At 50.5% G+C, this 14,717-nt stretch overlaps 1 protein-coding gene across 1 annotated transcript in view; it reads right to left on the minus strand.

Moving 5' to 3' along the window:
* LOC108934151 (teneurin-2-like) overlaps positions 1–14,717 on the minus strand; it is a 272,656-nt gene that overhangs the window by 18,026 nt on the left and 239,913 nt on the right. Inside the window, exons 9-13 of the mRNA XM_029250894.1 lie at positions 13,042–13,237; positions 11,325–11,426; positions 9,339–9,533; positions 8,258–8,458; positions 7,619–7,804 (exon numbers count right to left, since the gene is read on the minus strand). Of these exons, the coding sequence (XP_029106727.1) occupies positions 7,619–7,804; positions 8,258–8,458; positions 9,339–9,533; positions 11,325–11,426; positions 13,042–13,237 (880 nt within the window). The remainder of the gene's footprint in view (positions 1–7,618; positions 7,805–8,257; positions 8,459–9,338; positions 9,534–11,324; positions 11,427–13,041; positions 13,238–14,717) is intronic.

A 14,717-nucleotide genomic window follows, 5' to 3' on the forward strand; every position in this document is an offset into this window, starting at 1 on the left:
AAAGGGGATGAGAAACAAGGAAAAAGGGGTGGAGAGAATGTGAAAAAGGGGAGGAGAAACAAAGAAAAAGGGGTGGAGAGAAAGTGAAAAAGGGGAGGAGAAACAAAGAAAAAGGGGTGGAGAGAGTGAAAAAGAGGAGGAGAAACAAGAAAAAAGCAGCGGAGAGAAAGTGAAAAGGGGAGGAGAAACAAGAAAAAGGGGTGGAGAGAATGTGAAAAAGGGGAGGAGAAACAAAGAAAAAGGGGTGGAGAGAAAGTGAAAAAGGGGAGGAGAAACAAGAAAAAAGGGGCGGAGAGAAAGTGAAAAGGGGAGGAGAAACAAAGAAAAAGGGGTGGAGAGAAAGTGAAAAAGGGGAGGAGAAACAAGAAAAAAGGGGCGGAGAGAAAGTGAAAAGGGGAGGAGAAACAAGGAAAAAGGGGTGGAGAGAATGTGAGAAAGGGGAGGAGAAACAAAGAAAAAGGGGTGGAGAGAAAGTGAAAAAGGGGAGGAGAAACAAGAAAAAGGGGCGGAGAGAAGGTGAGAAAGGGGATGGGAAACAGGAAAAAAGGGCGCAGAGAAGGTGAGAAAGGGGTGGAGAAACAAGGAAAAAGGGGTGGAGAGAAAGGGGAGGAGAAACAAAGAAAAAGGGGTGGAGAGAAAGTGAAAAAGGGGATGGGAATCAAGAAAAAAGGGGAGGAGAAAAAGTGAAAGGGGAGGAGAAACAAGGAAAAAGGGGTGGAGAGAATGTGAAAAAGGGGAGGAGAAACAAGAAAAGCAGCAGAGAGAAAGTGAAAAGGGGAGGAGAAACAAGGAAAAGGGGTGGAGAGAAAGTGAAAAAGGGGAGGAGAAACAAGAAAAAAGGGGCGGAGAGAAAGTGAAAAGGGGAGGAGAAACAAGGAAAAAGGGGTGGAGAGAAGGTGAAAAAGGGGAAGAGAAACAAAGAAAAAGGGGTGGAGAGAAAGTGAAAAAGGGGAGGAGAAACGAAAAAGGGGTGGAGAGAAAGTGAAAAGGGGAGGAGAAACAAGAAAAAAGGGGTGGAGAGAAAGTGAAAAGGGGAGGAGAAACAAGGAAAAAGGGGTGGAGAGAAAGTGAAAAAGGGAGGAGAAACGAAAAAGGGGTGGAGAGAAAGTGAAAAGGGGAGGAGAAACAAGAAAAAAGGGGTGGAGAGAAAGTGAAAAGGGGAGGAGAAACAAGGAAAAAGGGGTGGAGAGAAAGTGAAAAAGGGAGGAGAAACAAGAAAAAGGGGTGGAGAGAAAGTGAAAAAGGGGATGGGAAACAGGAAAAAAGGGGCGGAGAGAAGGTGAAAAGGGGAGGAGAAACAAGGAAAAGGGGTGGAGAGAAAGGGGAGGAGAAACAAGAAAAAGGGGCGGAGAGAAGGTGAAAAGGAGAGGAGAAACAAAAAAGGGGTGGAGAGAATGTGAGAAAGGGGAGGAGAAACAAAGAAAAAGGGGTGGAGAGAAAGTGAAAAAGGGGAGGAGATTTGGAGACGGGGTTGAGAAACAGGGAGAGGGGAATGAGTAAAAAGCTGATTTCATGGTTTTCAACGCTTCTTGGAAGAACAGACAGGATTAAAGTCATTGCGGGGCTGTAGGCACCGGCTCCTACGTACACCGAACCACGTGCTTCAGCAAACACATCTCTCAGCTCGTGCAACGCTGTCCTTGTCCTACAGCACACAGAGCGTTTCGTCAAGACAATCTGCAAGGTCAGCAATGGTTCGGTGCACCAATGGGCTCTGCTGCAGGTGCTAAAGCGACGTTTCAAAACTCATCTGCGGCAGAGTGTTTAATGGGGCGATGTACAAGGTGACGGACGATTCATTCGCGGCGGCCGGTTCGATTCCGAAAGCCGGGGCCTGGCGTTCCCCTGTGCGGGAATGCGGTTCGGTGGAGGTCAGGAGTCAAGAGGCACGCTGACACCTCCAGGGTGGAAAAGAGCAACAGGGAAGGTGCCGCAGGTCGGTCCACAGGGCAGATGACAGCTACAGGACGTAACGTTGCCCGAGCTGCATTCAACCAACCCCCGCGATCACAAGGAATCAGATAAATGAACATTATCAGCATACTGAATAAACTTTTTTCTGAAATGTTGAACAGCTGCGTCCAAACCTTCGACCCGACTTGTCTGATTTTGCTATACTCGCATTCTGCAATAGATAGATGTTAAGACGAAGGTTGTTTGTAACGAAATGCAATAATTTCATTAATTTATTTCATTAGGTGAAATAATTTGAATAATTTAAAATAACTTGTGATTTCCCAATCTAGTCTCTATTTTGCGTTGCCTGACGGAGTAAAGCTCCGTGGACGGCAGCCCGTACGGAATAGAAAATCAATTGAGCAATAACTGCTCCTCATCGGATATCCAGTTGAAGTTGAAAAATTCTCGCGAAGAATTTGTGCCCAAAATCCTCAGCACACAAAGAACGTTGTCCTTTGGGTCGGCCCGGGTGCCCCGATTTTGCGCCAGAGGCCACTCGGCTTTCTGTAGGCCGACTTGAATAAAGTGAGATTTCGGAAAAGTATTAAATCATCTCTCCGTGGCAATGTTTTCTCACTCAGTGGTAATCGCTTAAAAAAAGAGGGGAAAAACACTGCCGCAGGTGTCACACCGGCGGGGAGAATGCGCTCCCGAATTTACATTCAGCCGCACGCCCGAGCCGCACAGCAGGCTGCCGCGTCGACTCCACGGTTATTGGTCTTTTAGGGGAATAGCCACTTAAGAAGTCAATTTGGAAAACTGCAAGAGAAAATTATAGAGTCAAGAAGATAAAGTGTCCTGCAGGTAAATCTGACTGCCTCTTTCCAACATTTACTTCATCCAAGAAAAAAAACTTTTTCAAAAAGTTACTGCGTTTATTTGTGTATCAGACACGTTTCTCCAAAGTGACATCCAATGAACTCTGTGTAGTGTTATCAGCCCACACACCTTATTCACCGCGGTGACTTACACCGCTAGATACACTACTTACACCGGGTCACTCATCCATACATCAGTGGAACACACACACACTCTCTCTGTGACACTTACACACTATGGGTGAACCCGAACAGCATGTCTTTGGAATGTGGGAGGAAACCAGAGCACCTGGAGGAAACCCACACAGACATGGGGAGAACATGCAAACTCCACATAGATTGAGCGGGTATTGAACCCACATCTTCTTGCACCAAGTTATAATAGTATAGATAAAAATAAGTCACATGCTGCATATCTATATGTGTGTGTGTGTATGTGACCTATTTTTATCTATAAATATAAATATACAGGTGGTGGGGTGGTGGCACAGTAAGTAGCACTGCTGTCTTACAGCACCTGGATTGTGCGAGAGGGTGTGGGTTCACTCCCTGCACAGTCTGTGTGGAGTTTGCATGTTCTCCCCGTGTCTGTGTGGGTTTCCTCCGGTTGCTCTGGTTTCCTCCCATAGTCCAGAGACATGCTGTTCAGGTTCCCCATAGTGTGTGAGTGACAGAGAGAGAACGTGTGTGTGTTCCACTGATGTATGGATGAGTGACCCAGTGTAAGTAGTGTATGTAGCAGTGTAAGTCACCGCGGTGAATAAGGTGTGTGGGCTGATAACACTACATAGAGTTCACTGGAAATCTCTTTGGAGAAGAGTGTCTGATAAATAAATAAATACATGCAAATATATGTACAATATGTATATGTTCAAAGTGATTTCATATATATGGACATGTGTAAGTGGATTTGTACGTCATCATTTTCAGTGATTAAAATATAGTACTAATGTAGGAATTAATTAAATGAGGGAAATTAAAGGGTGAAATTTGCAATATTCTTACTATGTTTAAAACTCTTTGTATTTCACCTTTCCTTCCCGCAGCGACTGCACTGCTGCTCTTACAAGCATTCTGAGCTCTCTTCAGCCATACTGTACCTTACTGGGTCACCAAACACAGAGTCGCAGAAAAGAAGCACCGCGGTGATATAAAGGCTTAATTGTAAGAGCAGCGCCGGCGGCTCGGCCGGGACCGGCAGCCAACGCCGGGTATAATGACGTGGCTCAGCTCACGACGGTCTTTCGTGCAGAAAATTAAGACGTGCTGCCAAATTTGTTTGTATGCCCGAGAGTTCATAAATTGGAGGTTCATAAATCAAACGCTAAATACACACGCTGAAGCTCAAAACTGTATATCTATTGCTGGGTCCAGCAGGCAGAGCAGCGCACTTGTAACCTGGAGAACTTAGACTGTACAGCGACAGCAGAAATATCCAGAGGTACAAATAGGCCAAACGGTGTGAGACACTTTGGATGAAAGCAACTCGGCAAGAAAGTGAAAAAAATGTCGAAAAAATGTTGATTATTAACATGAGCAGTTACAAGTATTCCCCCCCCCCTCCCCTCCACCATGAAATTATGTATGAGAAATAATAAAATCAGACGCAAGTAATAAAGACGGTGAAATTTAAATAGAAAAACTTTGAATGTACAGCAGAATTTTTAAGGTAAATATTGCCAGTTGTTGGAATGTACATTCCATTAAATGTGTTCCTTAGTGTGCAACAGCAACACACACGCATCTCGTCAGTTATTAGCGAAGTCTGGAAATGTGCGTTTGCTCAGCGTGAATCTTGGTACCATTGCATAATAATTTAAAGAATTAAAAATTATAATAAGAGCAATATTTTTCTTTGCTTTTGCAACCTCAAAACAACAATTAACCTGTTTTTAACACACTGACCGGTGCAATTTGCCTTCATTTGTCTCACCGCAATCCAGATGGGTCGCTATATTTGCCATGCAAATCTGGGGAAAAGACTGCAGTCGCCAGCGGGTTTTGGATGTTAAATAACAGCGCAAACACACCTGCGCGCTGGCCACTGGCTTCAATAACTCTCGTCATTTCTGAATTTGCAAGCGTCGGCCCGTATTTTGCACAACCGGCAATTTCCACGTGTTATTTACACGGGCAAAAGTTCAAACGGCCATTAAACAAGGATCATTCGATCACATTTTGTACAAGTAGTTTTGCGGATTGCTAGCAAAAACAAGTCCGTGCAGAAATTATTTTAGGAACAGTACCTGGGACAAGCAGATTCAGACAGTGAGAGTGTGTGTGTGTGTGTGTGCGCCCTAGTATGACACCGAAATAATGATTCAGTATTGGTGTATAACTACAGGCAAATATTTTCCTGACACTCTTAATTTTCAACAGATTTTTTTTTTTAATACAAATTTTGAAATAAATTTTGAAATTTTTTTTTGAAATTTTGGAATTTTTCAATGGGGTGCAATGGCGTACTAGTTTGCTACTGCCTTTGGATCCAAAGGTCGCTGGTTTGAGCTCCAGCTGCAGTACCTTTGAGCCAGGGACTTACCCTAAACTGCTCCAGTGAAATTACACAGCTCTTCAAATGGGTAAATAATTGTACCCTTAACAATGTAAAAGTTGTTTTGGAGAAAAGCGCCGGATAAATGTAAATAGATCAGATTTTTTCCTATTAGAGGAAAAAGCTTGGCGGCGCAAGAAGGCGGCCAGCCCTCATGTCCTTGTGCCTCTACGGTGAAAACGAAATCCAAACGGCTTCTCGTGCGCTTTCATATTTTTTCTTTCCCCTGAGCCGACGACTCCCGATCGCCGGTGTTTTTCCTCCAGCTCTGCCAACCGAGACGGGATTGCGTCCGTTCTCCCTTCGAACTGCGTGCGGTCAAGGCAGCGCGATGGACGGCAGCGCGCGATAATCGTTAGTTCGTTCGCTGCAGAGGTGCGCGTGCATCCGACGGCGTGAGAAAAATCATCGGGCCTCCAGCCCTTAGGGCGACGGGGGCAATCGCAGCGCCGGGGATCAGGGCATCGGCGCTCAGGGAACACCTGTGGAATTGGGGTCCAAAATCTGCTCTCCCAAGTTGTATATAACTTGTATACACACACACGCACACGTGATCACACACACACACACACAACCCACAACATTATATACAACCTCTGCCTGGACCAAATCTGGTCTCTTGCTCTTTGGGAGGCTGCTGCAGAACAAAGGCCGTTCCCCGAATTTCCAGGTGCGGGAGACGGGAAACCGCAAGGAGGGTTACCCAGAATGCCGTGTTCATCGACACCGGGCTCGTCGGCACATCGAAACACAGGAACTAAGTACAAGCAGTCTAGCTACTGCGCACAGAACGGGACACTCCACAAATACCAGACCACAGCATCATCATCATCATCCACACTCTCGCCGTGACGGAGAGAAAGCGCACGGCGGGTGCCCGGCTGAGTCAAAACACAGAGCGAAACAAAGAGATACAGTACCTTTGTCAATCTTATCCAAATAGTCTGCATTAAAACAAAACACGCAGATTTTGAGAACACATTTTGCACAAAGAAGAGGAGGATGCAGGGGGCATTTATGCAAGTGCGGAAAGGCGGGTTCGGAAACACGGCGGCGAGTCCTATATGGGCGCCGTGCGAAGTTGGGGAGCCGCGTTCGCTCGACCCGGAGACGCCGTCCGGGGTCTTGGCGAAAACGGACGCGTCGTACCGGGAACCGACTCGACGTGCGCGGACGCCTCTCCGTGCGGCGGGAGGAAGAAATGGACGGGTGGAACCGCGAGGAGGCGAACGCGTCCGGCGGCCCGGAGCGCTCCACGCGCTCGGGAGTCCAACTCGAAAAGGTCGTGACACTTTTTCCGGATGTTCTGGCCTCCACCAACATGCAGACGCTTTTTTCCCTTCCTCCCAACCCACCTTCCTCCTGACCCCTTTTGCTCTCTATAGAGGACATCGCCGTTCCTCCAACCTGCCGAAAGTTCGCCGTGCTCGGCGGGGAAGGTGCCCCAGGAGCAGGCGGCGCCGTATTGCGAACGGTCACGACCGTTGGCTGTCGATTCAGCCCTTCATCTCCCGTGCCCCTTTGCTTTTACATTTATATTTTACATTTCAAAACATATTTTTAATTTAGAAAAAAAACCGCTTGCTGTTACGCGGTCAACATCCTTCCTAATTGAATAAGTCGCCCTTCGGCTTGATTCAACCACCACATTCTACCGCGCTTTTCAGGGCCGATGGTCGATGACGGCACAAGCCGCGCACCGCTGATATTTAAATAATTTGGAGGCGCTGCCTTTGATGTATAAATCATAACGCCAGCATGCACACATCTGATCACGTGCGAATGTAAAGAACTGCTCCTCTGCCTCTAATGCACGTAGGAACACGAGGAGCGTCTTCGACGTGAGCGGGGATTAAATTGTCTTTAAAGGGCTGCCACGCGGAGGAGCTCCTTCTCCTCATCGATAACGGATGTACGTTTACATACGTTTGCAATGTAGGAGCGGAACCGCGATCGAAACGGCCGAGCTTAACGGTAAACGTGCTCTAACTAGTTCGTTGCGTACAACCGCCACTGACTTGCTCTTGGGGCGATCGAGCGGTGGGCCGGAGCGCTACTTTATGGACTCGCTTCACACCGAAGACGATTTAGGTTCAGTCGCTTCAATTTAAATGAGAAATCTGGATCGATTTGAAAAAATACAGCATAATGAATTTCATTACAGGTGAAAAATAGGGCGGTGCCTTCGTTTATGGGGGCGACGGCGGTGGCGACCTCCCGTCCGGCCGTGCGCACAAACCGGCTGGGTGTGGAGTTGCGGTGGGTGTGGCGCGGAAAAGGGGCCTACCGATGGTGCAGTGCTCCCCGTTCCAGCCCCGCTCGCACTGGCACCGGCCATCTTTACAGGTGCCGTGCTTGACGCACTGCGGGTTGCAGACGCGCTGGTCGCAGGCCGCGCCCGTCCAGCCCTCCTCGCAGCGGCACGCCCCGCCCATGCACGCGCCGTGGCTGCCGCAGTCCACGGAGCACACCTCTGTGGAGTAACCGCACACGTAGAGGCTCTGAGAAGCACCGACTGACCAGAGGAAGACGAAGAGGCGAAGGACACGGCATGGCGAGACAATGAGGGACACCGGATGGGGGACACCACACCACATGGGGGACGCCACACGGGGACACCAGACAGGCCTTTCAGCCATGCGAGAATGAATCGGCCCAAGCGTGCGAGAGCGAAGCCGCGGCCACGTGCTCTCCGGGTGAAGGAGGCCGCCGTGCGGACGTGACGGACCGCTTGACGCCGAGACGTCCGAAATGCTTAGGGATGAATGAAGAAAACGGGATGACCTTGCGTGAGACGGCGGCAAAATACCGTGACTGAGAAGGTGCGTGGTAAATGGAGGTGGGCTCACGTCCGGTGGGTTGGGCGTGGAGGGGAAGGGGTGGGGTGGGGTGGGGTGGGGGTTGGCACAGATGGACGGACACCCACCCACAGAGCAGTCCGGGCCCATCCAGTTGGAGTCGCAGCTGCACGCGCCGGTGTCGGGGACGAAGGCGCCTCGGCCGTGGCACTGATCGGGACACTGGGACTGCGGGAGCTCGCAGAGGGCCCCCCCCCAGCCCGACTTGCAGTGGCATTCGCCGCTCACGCAGATCCCGTTCCCGGAGCAGGTGGGGTCTAGGCAATCCGCTGGGACAGGGAGGCACCGAACACGGTCAAACTACGGCAAAAGAAACGAGTCCTTCAGCAGCGACTTGCACAGCATTTGTAGGATTCTGGAAATGAGAGACTGGGGAAAAAAAAAAGCAGGTTTACACCCCTCGGAAGGTAAAAGGCCGCTCAGCCGGAGCCGCTGAAGGAATCCGGCACAGGAATCGATTCTGACCTCCGAAACGACAAGGGCATCTTCAGCCGCGTGTCGAAGAAAAACGACCGACCCCCCCTCCGGCCCCCGGCCCCCGGCCCGACTCCCTGTCCAGCACTCCTCGCTCACGCTGCGTTATCGGGCTCTGACAGAACACCCCCCGTGCCCCCCCGACCCCCACCCCCACACGCTTTCACAGCTGTCCACAGCAATGACTTCTGCTTACGCTGCAGAACCTGCGGATCGCAGGTATCGATTTTGGTGTCGCCGGCACTTCAGGTAAATTGGCTGAGTGACTCTGAGGTAATGAATATCGGGTTCGAAAAACTAGACATAGCAGGAAAAATAAATAGTGGGGGAAAAAAGTGCAGAGCCCAGATTTTTTTTGTTTCGCCCTCTACATTCCACCTCCTCTCCTTTCCCACCCTTTAGCCGCCCTTCACCTACGTCCGGAAAGCCTTTTTTTTCCGACGAGCCGAGCCGATCGCCAACACCGGCGGCGAATAAAATTTCTCGGGTTAATGAAATCGATAATTTAATTTACGGCGAATAATAAAATTTCTCAGCTGTTTTGCTGCGGTGCCATACTTCCCGCTCGGCGAAGACCTCCGATTCGCAGACTTACCGCACCGCCGTAAACACTACGGCAAAAGGTTCGAAATAAAGCGTCGCGCTTTACCTCCGGCTCGCTCGCCAGGGCCTCACCTTCGGCGCAGCTCTCTCCCTTGCGTCCCGCCGCGCACACGCAGGTGCCCTCGGCGCAGGTGCCGTGCCCGCTACACAGGGGGTCGGCGCACTGGCCCACGGACAGGTCGCATTCGGGCCCCTTCCAGCCACTGTAGCACAGGCAGACCCCCTTGTCGTATTGACCGTTTCCGCTGCACAGCACCGGGCAGGCCGCTGACGGAACAGGAGGGGTGCGGGGAGGGGGGGGGACAAAGAGAGGTGTAGCCCAACGGGGGACGGGGGACAGTGATGGGGGCAAGAAGAAAAGACGCAACGGGGTGATGGAGACAGAGGGAGTAACGGGGACAGATGGGATGAAATAAACGCCGCTGTGAGCGCAGGTGCTTTCCCACCTTTCGGGGGGGGGGGGGGAGGTGACGGTAACGGCGCATGTCGACGGCTCCGCCGGCAGGCTGTGCCAGACGCGGCTGTGCGGTTAAGCGTTTGAACGCCACTTTTAATGAGCGTGCGGAGACGGGCCGGCAGGCGTGCGGCGGGCTGTAAAAACGGGCCGGGAGGAGGCGTGTTCCGCGCTTTTATGTTTCAATAAAAATGAAATAGAGGAGCACACACTTGATGGCACTCCCCGATGGCCGGGGAAGCTCATTATGACAAGTGCAACGGGGGCTGCGGGACACGGGGATTTACATTCCCGCTCTGCCGCCGACGCTTAGGGTCGCGGTCCTGCGGAAGGGCCCGGACCTCAGACGGAGTCGCCGCGCCTTATTTTTTACCCTACGACGGCTATGACGCCGTATCATACGGCTGGGCGAGAACCGCACGCCGACGTCCGACAAAGTCTGAACTACGTGCGGGGCTCTTCTTGGGTACGTGCTGTAGCGTAGCGACGTGCGGCTCGGTTTGCGGACGTTCTTCTCTTTTCGGGCACCGAACCAGACTGTTTGCCCTTTGCAAAAAAGAACAACCGAAAGCCGCTTCTTCAGAGCTTTTAATCGATGCTTTCCCTCAAAGAGACTTATGTGAGTCAACCTACAACTATTTACCCATTTATACAGCTGTTTACCTATACTGCGGTAATTTCAGGGTAAGTACATTGCTCGGGGGCAATACAGCTAGAGATGAGGATTGAACCTGTGACCTTTGGGGCTAAAGGCAACAGCTGTAATCGCTACACTCCCAACCGTCCCCAGGTGTCAGGCTACTCATGTATGTCAGCTACCGTCATATTTGCTAGTTGCTCACTAACTGGGACAGCTGGTAACATAGTGGTTAGAAATACTGCCCTTGTACCCAAAGGTTGCAGGTTCCAGTCCCAACTCTAGTGTCTTTCAGCAAAGTACTTAGCCTAAACTGCTCTAGTAAAATTACCCAGCTGTATAAACGGGTAAATAATTGTAAGTAACTCAACGCTGTAAGCTGCTTTGAAGAAAAGCATCAGCTAAAGGTAACAGCATTGACTGGTTCATTTCAGTAAAAAATGTGTTATATAGCAATATTAAAAACTCACAATGCACGAGTGTGTGTATATAATATATATATATACACAGATAGTGTGTTACTGGACCACGTGCAGTTTGGTCAGTGCTCTACATATGTCCTATAGACTGTTTTGTATGGAACAATCCACACTGGGATTCAATCAGAGTGCTTCCGTTTGACCTTTCAGTGTCAGGTATCAGCTCGATGCTCAGCTCCATGCTGCTGCCCCCCCCCCCGCTGTATCCGTGTTCGAGCCTTCGCACACCTTGATCATGCTAAAAAGGTACGTTACTAATCACCAACAATTTTGGTCAACTGCAACCGATCCGCGAAACGGATTTTAGAATCACGGCGGAAAGAAAGAGATCAAGCCGCAGATCCCGTCAATGCGTAAAGAAACTGCACTGCGTGTTGGACTGTGCCCCCCCACGTCGGTAGAGCAAGCGCACCATCGGGCATGGTGGTCCCCCTCCCCCACCCGTCATCGTCGACCTCACCCTTTCTCCCCTTGCAGTCGTCAAGTACCTTTGGAGCAGTCCGTTCCATGAAAGCCCGGGAAGCAGTGACACTCGCCGGATATGCACTCCCCGTTGCCATGGCAATTTTGGGGGCATTCTTGCACGGAATCTGCAAATGCACAGCAAAAAAACGAGTCGGACAGTAACAACATGATTACTGTAGCTGGAAGACTGAGTAATTTGTTGTCGCCTCGAGCTACGATCCCATTTCTCCCTTATTTATTTGTCAGTTCTCCCTGTTCCCCCGTCACTCGTCACCCTTCCCGTTCTGGCAACTTCGCCCTCTTTTCCCTCCCAATTAAGACTGCAGTTTATTGAAATTTACAGCGCTCTTCATTCCGGGGCATTTCGCAAACCTCCCCAGTCGCACGCGAGGCCACTGTAAGGACCATCGACGCACCTGCATCACTTGGTTACAGGTTCGAATCCCACCTGCAGGTGTAGGACCCTTGAGCGAGACACTTACCCTGAATTGCTCCAGTAAAATTACCCAGCTGTATGAACGAGTAACTAATTCTGGGTAACTTGACATTTTAAGGCGCTTTGGAGAGCGGTGTCAGATAAATGTACGGGAAAGAGTTTACCTGTCTGTACAGGTAACGTGGTACTTTGTCGGAGTGTGACACCTCTCCCACTGCTGTTACGCAGTGATCTGGGGGTGCCTGACAAGCCCGCAGGAGATGCTTACACACCAACCGGTGCTTAGATAACCAGGATGACTCAAAGTGCCCCCTGTGCCAGACCGATGCCAATTATGTCGCAGGGACCTTGTACCGCGGCGGTACACCTCCACCCCCGGACTCCGACTCCCCGCGTGCCCCTTCGCCGCACCTTTCGAATGCGTTCTTGCGCCGCGGCCCCCCCGGCGACGCCGATCTCTGACCGCTGTCGGTTAGTGACCGAATATCCGAAAGCAGCGCCGCTACGAGCAGCGGGGAGCCGCGGAAGGTTCGAGAAGCAACAGGGCCGGGAAAAGCTTCCGAACCCTTGTTATTACTTTCTACGCTTCCTTTCAACGGAGCCTTTCTCGGACCCCGTTTTTTACAGCTGCGCGCGAACGGTTTCGTGTCGCACGTCGCACTTGGCTCTTCGCAACAGCTCCGTGACCACCAGAGGTGCGAAGGCAGCTGAGATTTACCGGCCGCTTCAAAACGCTGCCAACCCCAATTTCTTTTCGGAATCCGAACGACGTTGCACCGCGCGGGAGAGGGAAACCGCGCCATCGACACCGGGACCCAGCACCTCGCAGGGGCCGGCGGAGAGAGCGTGATGACCTCGGTGGGACGACGCCAATTTGTTCCGCTACCTACGGTGCCCCTCGTCACCGACGACGCGACCCAGCACCGAACCACGACCGGACTTGTGGAATGCGGTACACCCTCGGGTAAAGCGGAGACAGCTGTAGTGTAGTGGTTAGAGCTGATGCCTTTGGACTCCAAAGGTTGCAGGTTTGAATTTCACCTGCAGTTGTAGTACCCTTGAGCAAAGTACTTAGCCTAAACTGCTCCAGTTAAACTAACCTGCTGTACAAATGGGTAAATAATAGTTACTTGTACAATATTGTAGGTCACTTTAGAGGAAAGCATCAGCTAAACGAAGAAATGCAAATTTTGTGATGTTTAAAAAGCAGCGGAGGGGGAGCTGGGGAGAAGCAAAGAGCTTCGCGGCCGCCGACGTGAGCACGGCCAGAGGGGCGGAGAAGGACGCGTGGCCGGAGGACTGACCGAGCACGGCGGTGTTGAAGGAGACGATTTCCCTGTCCTTTCCGTCATTGTAGAAGGCCAGGTGCCAGCTGCCGGGGTCCAGGTGCTGCACGAAGACGGCCTCGTTGAGGACCACCGTCTGCACGCTGCGGCGCTCCCGAGGGGACTCCACCACGCTCCACTTCTCCTTCCCGTCCAGGCGCTCCATGTAGTCGTACTGCTCGGACAGAGAGAGGAGGAGATGCCGTCTTCCTGCACCGCCGCCCAGGCACAGAAGGTGAGACGCTGCTACCGGGACCGAGAGGGGTTACGTCTCAGGGCGAACGGGATCCGCTGACCGAGGGGTTGCGATTTACACCGGTGACGGTCTCTTGAAGGACAGAGGACTTCAGCTGTCACGTATGAGCTGGGCTGCGAAACTCATCACCTGCCCTTTGTACATATTAACCAATGTGTTCGGTTCAACTGGCGGACTTAGTGTTCCATTGGACGAAGCACCAAACATTTTATGATGTCAATTTTCTTTTGCATCTTCCATTCAGTTTTGTTAGATTTAATCGTAATTTTGCCGTTAATTTGTACTATATGTCAGTTTTTCGAAAAACATTCCACATTCTTGAAATTACAGAACTTTGGCGAATTTTGGCACCAAGTTCCAAACCACCGAATATTCCAGTACCTTTGAGGATCTGATGCTTTCTACAATGTTTTGGTACTTTCTAGAATGTTCTGGTGCCTTCGACAATCATCCAGTGACTGGAAGATTCTGTGGCTAAAAGTGACACTCTAGAAGAACTAGCGGTATTTTTATAATCACTAAACTTTAACTAATCTGGTGCTAATCATGTAATGTAATGTAAATGTAATCGAAATCACCAACGGAAAAACCGACATAGCTAAAAACTTTGAAATATTATATTACGTTGTGATCAGCCTTTGAGTGTTCAAAACCCTGTACAGGTTTCCCCCTCTATCCGAAAGCAGAACGTTCCCGCAGAACTTTTCGTAAGCCGAAATGGCGTAAAGCGAAGAAGCAATTACGATTAATTTCTATGGGAAAAATTTTCGAGCGTTTCCAGACCCAAACAATAACCTAGCGAATCATACCAAATAACACATAAAACCTAACAGCATGAATGGTGGACGCAGCGCAATGTCTATATTTCGTTCACCACGATCAAAAGGCTTAATTACGTCCAGTTTACGCTAAGCGTAACACCCTTACGAGCTCTCATAGGTTTTCCCGACGCCTTAGGACACATCTTGCCAACGGATCCACAAAATAAATCAAGATAAAGCAGAGATGCTCACAGATGCACACAGTTCAAAGCTCTGGCACATTGATGCCGAGATGCTGAACGTAGTTCCCGGGGAAGGAGCTCGGCGGTGCCGCTCTCGCTGCTCGGGGCTAGCTGCAAAACGAACGCTCGACGCTATTTTCGCCTTTTTTCGTAAAAGCGAAATCCTCTTCGGATTTCTTCGGTTACAGGTACTAATGTAGGTGTTTCGTACAAGCGAAGTGGAGTAAAGCGAACTTTCGAAAAGCCGGGGATACCTGTACTCTCTCAGCGCACAAACAAAAATAGCTAGAGATCACTTGAGGGAGCTCATGCAATTCCACCGCGGCACGAAGAGCTTGGAGCGAAACGTGCACGAGGTCCAGAGCGCAGGTTGATCCTGATAATCAAAGGAGGAAA

The sequence above is a fragment of the Scleropages formosus genome, chromosome 4, assembly GCF_900964775.1.
Source record: "Scleropages formosus chromosome 4, fSclFor1.1, whole genome shotgun sequence".
Classification (NCBI taxonomy): Eukaryota; Metazoa; Chordata; class Actinopteri; order Osteoglossiformes; family Osteoglossidae; genus Scleropages; species Scleropages formosus.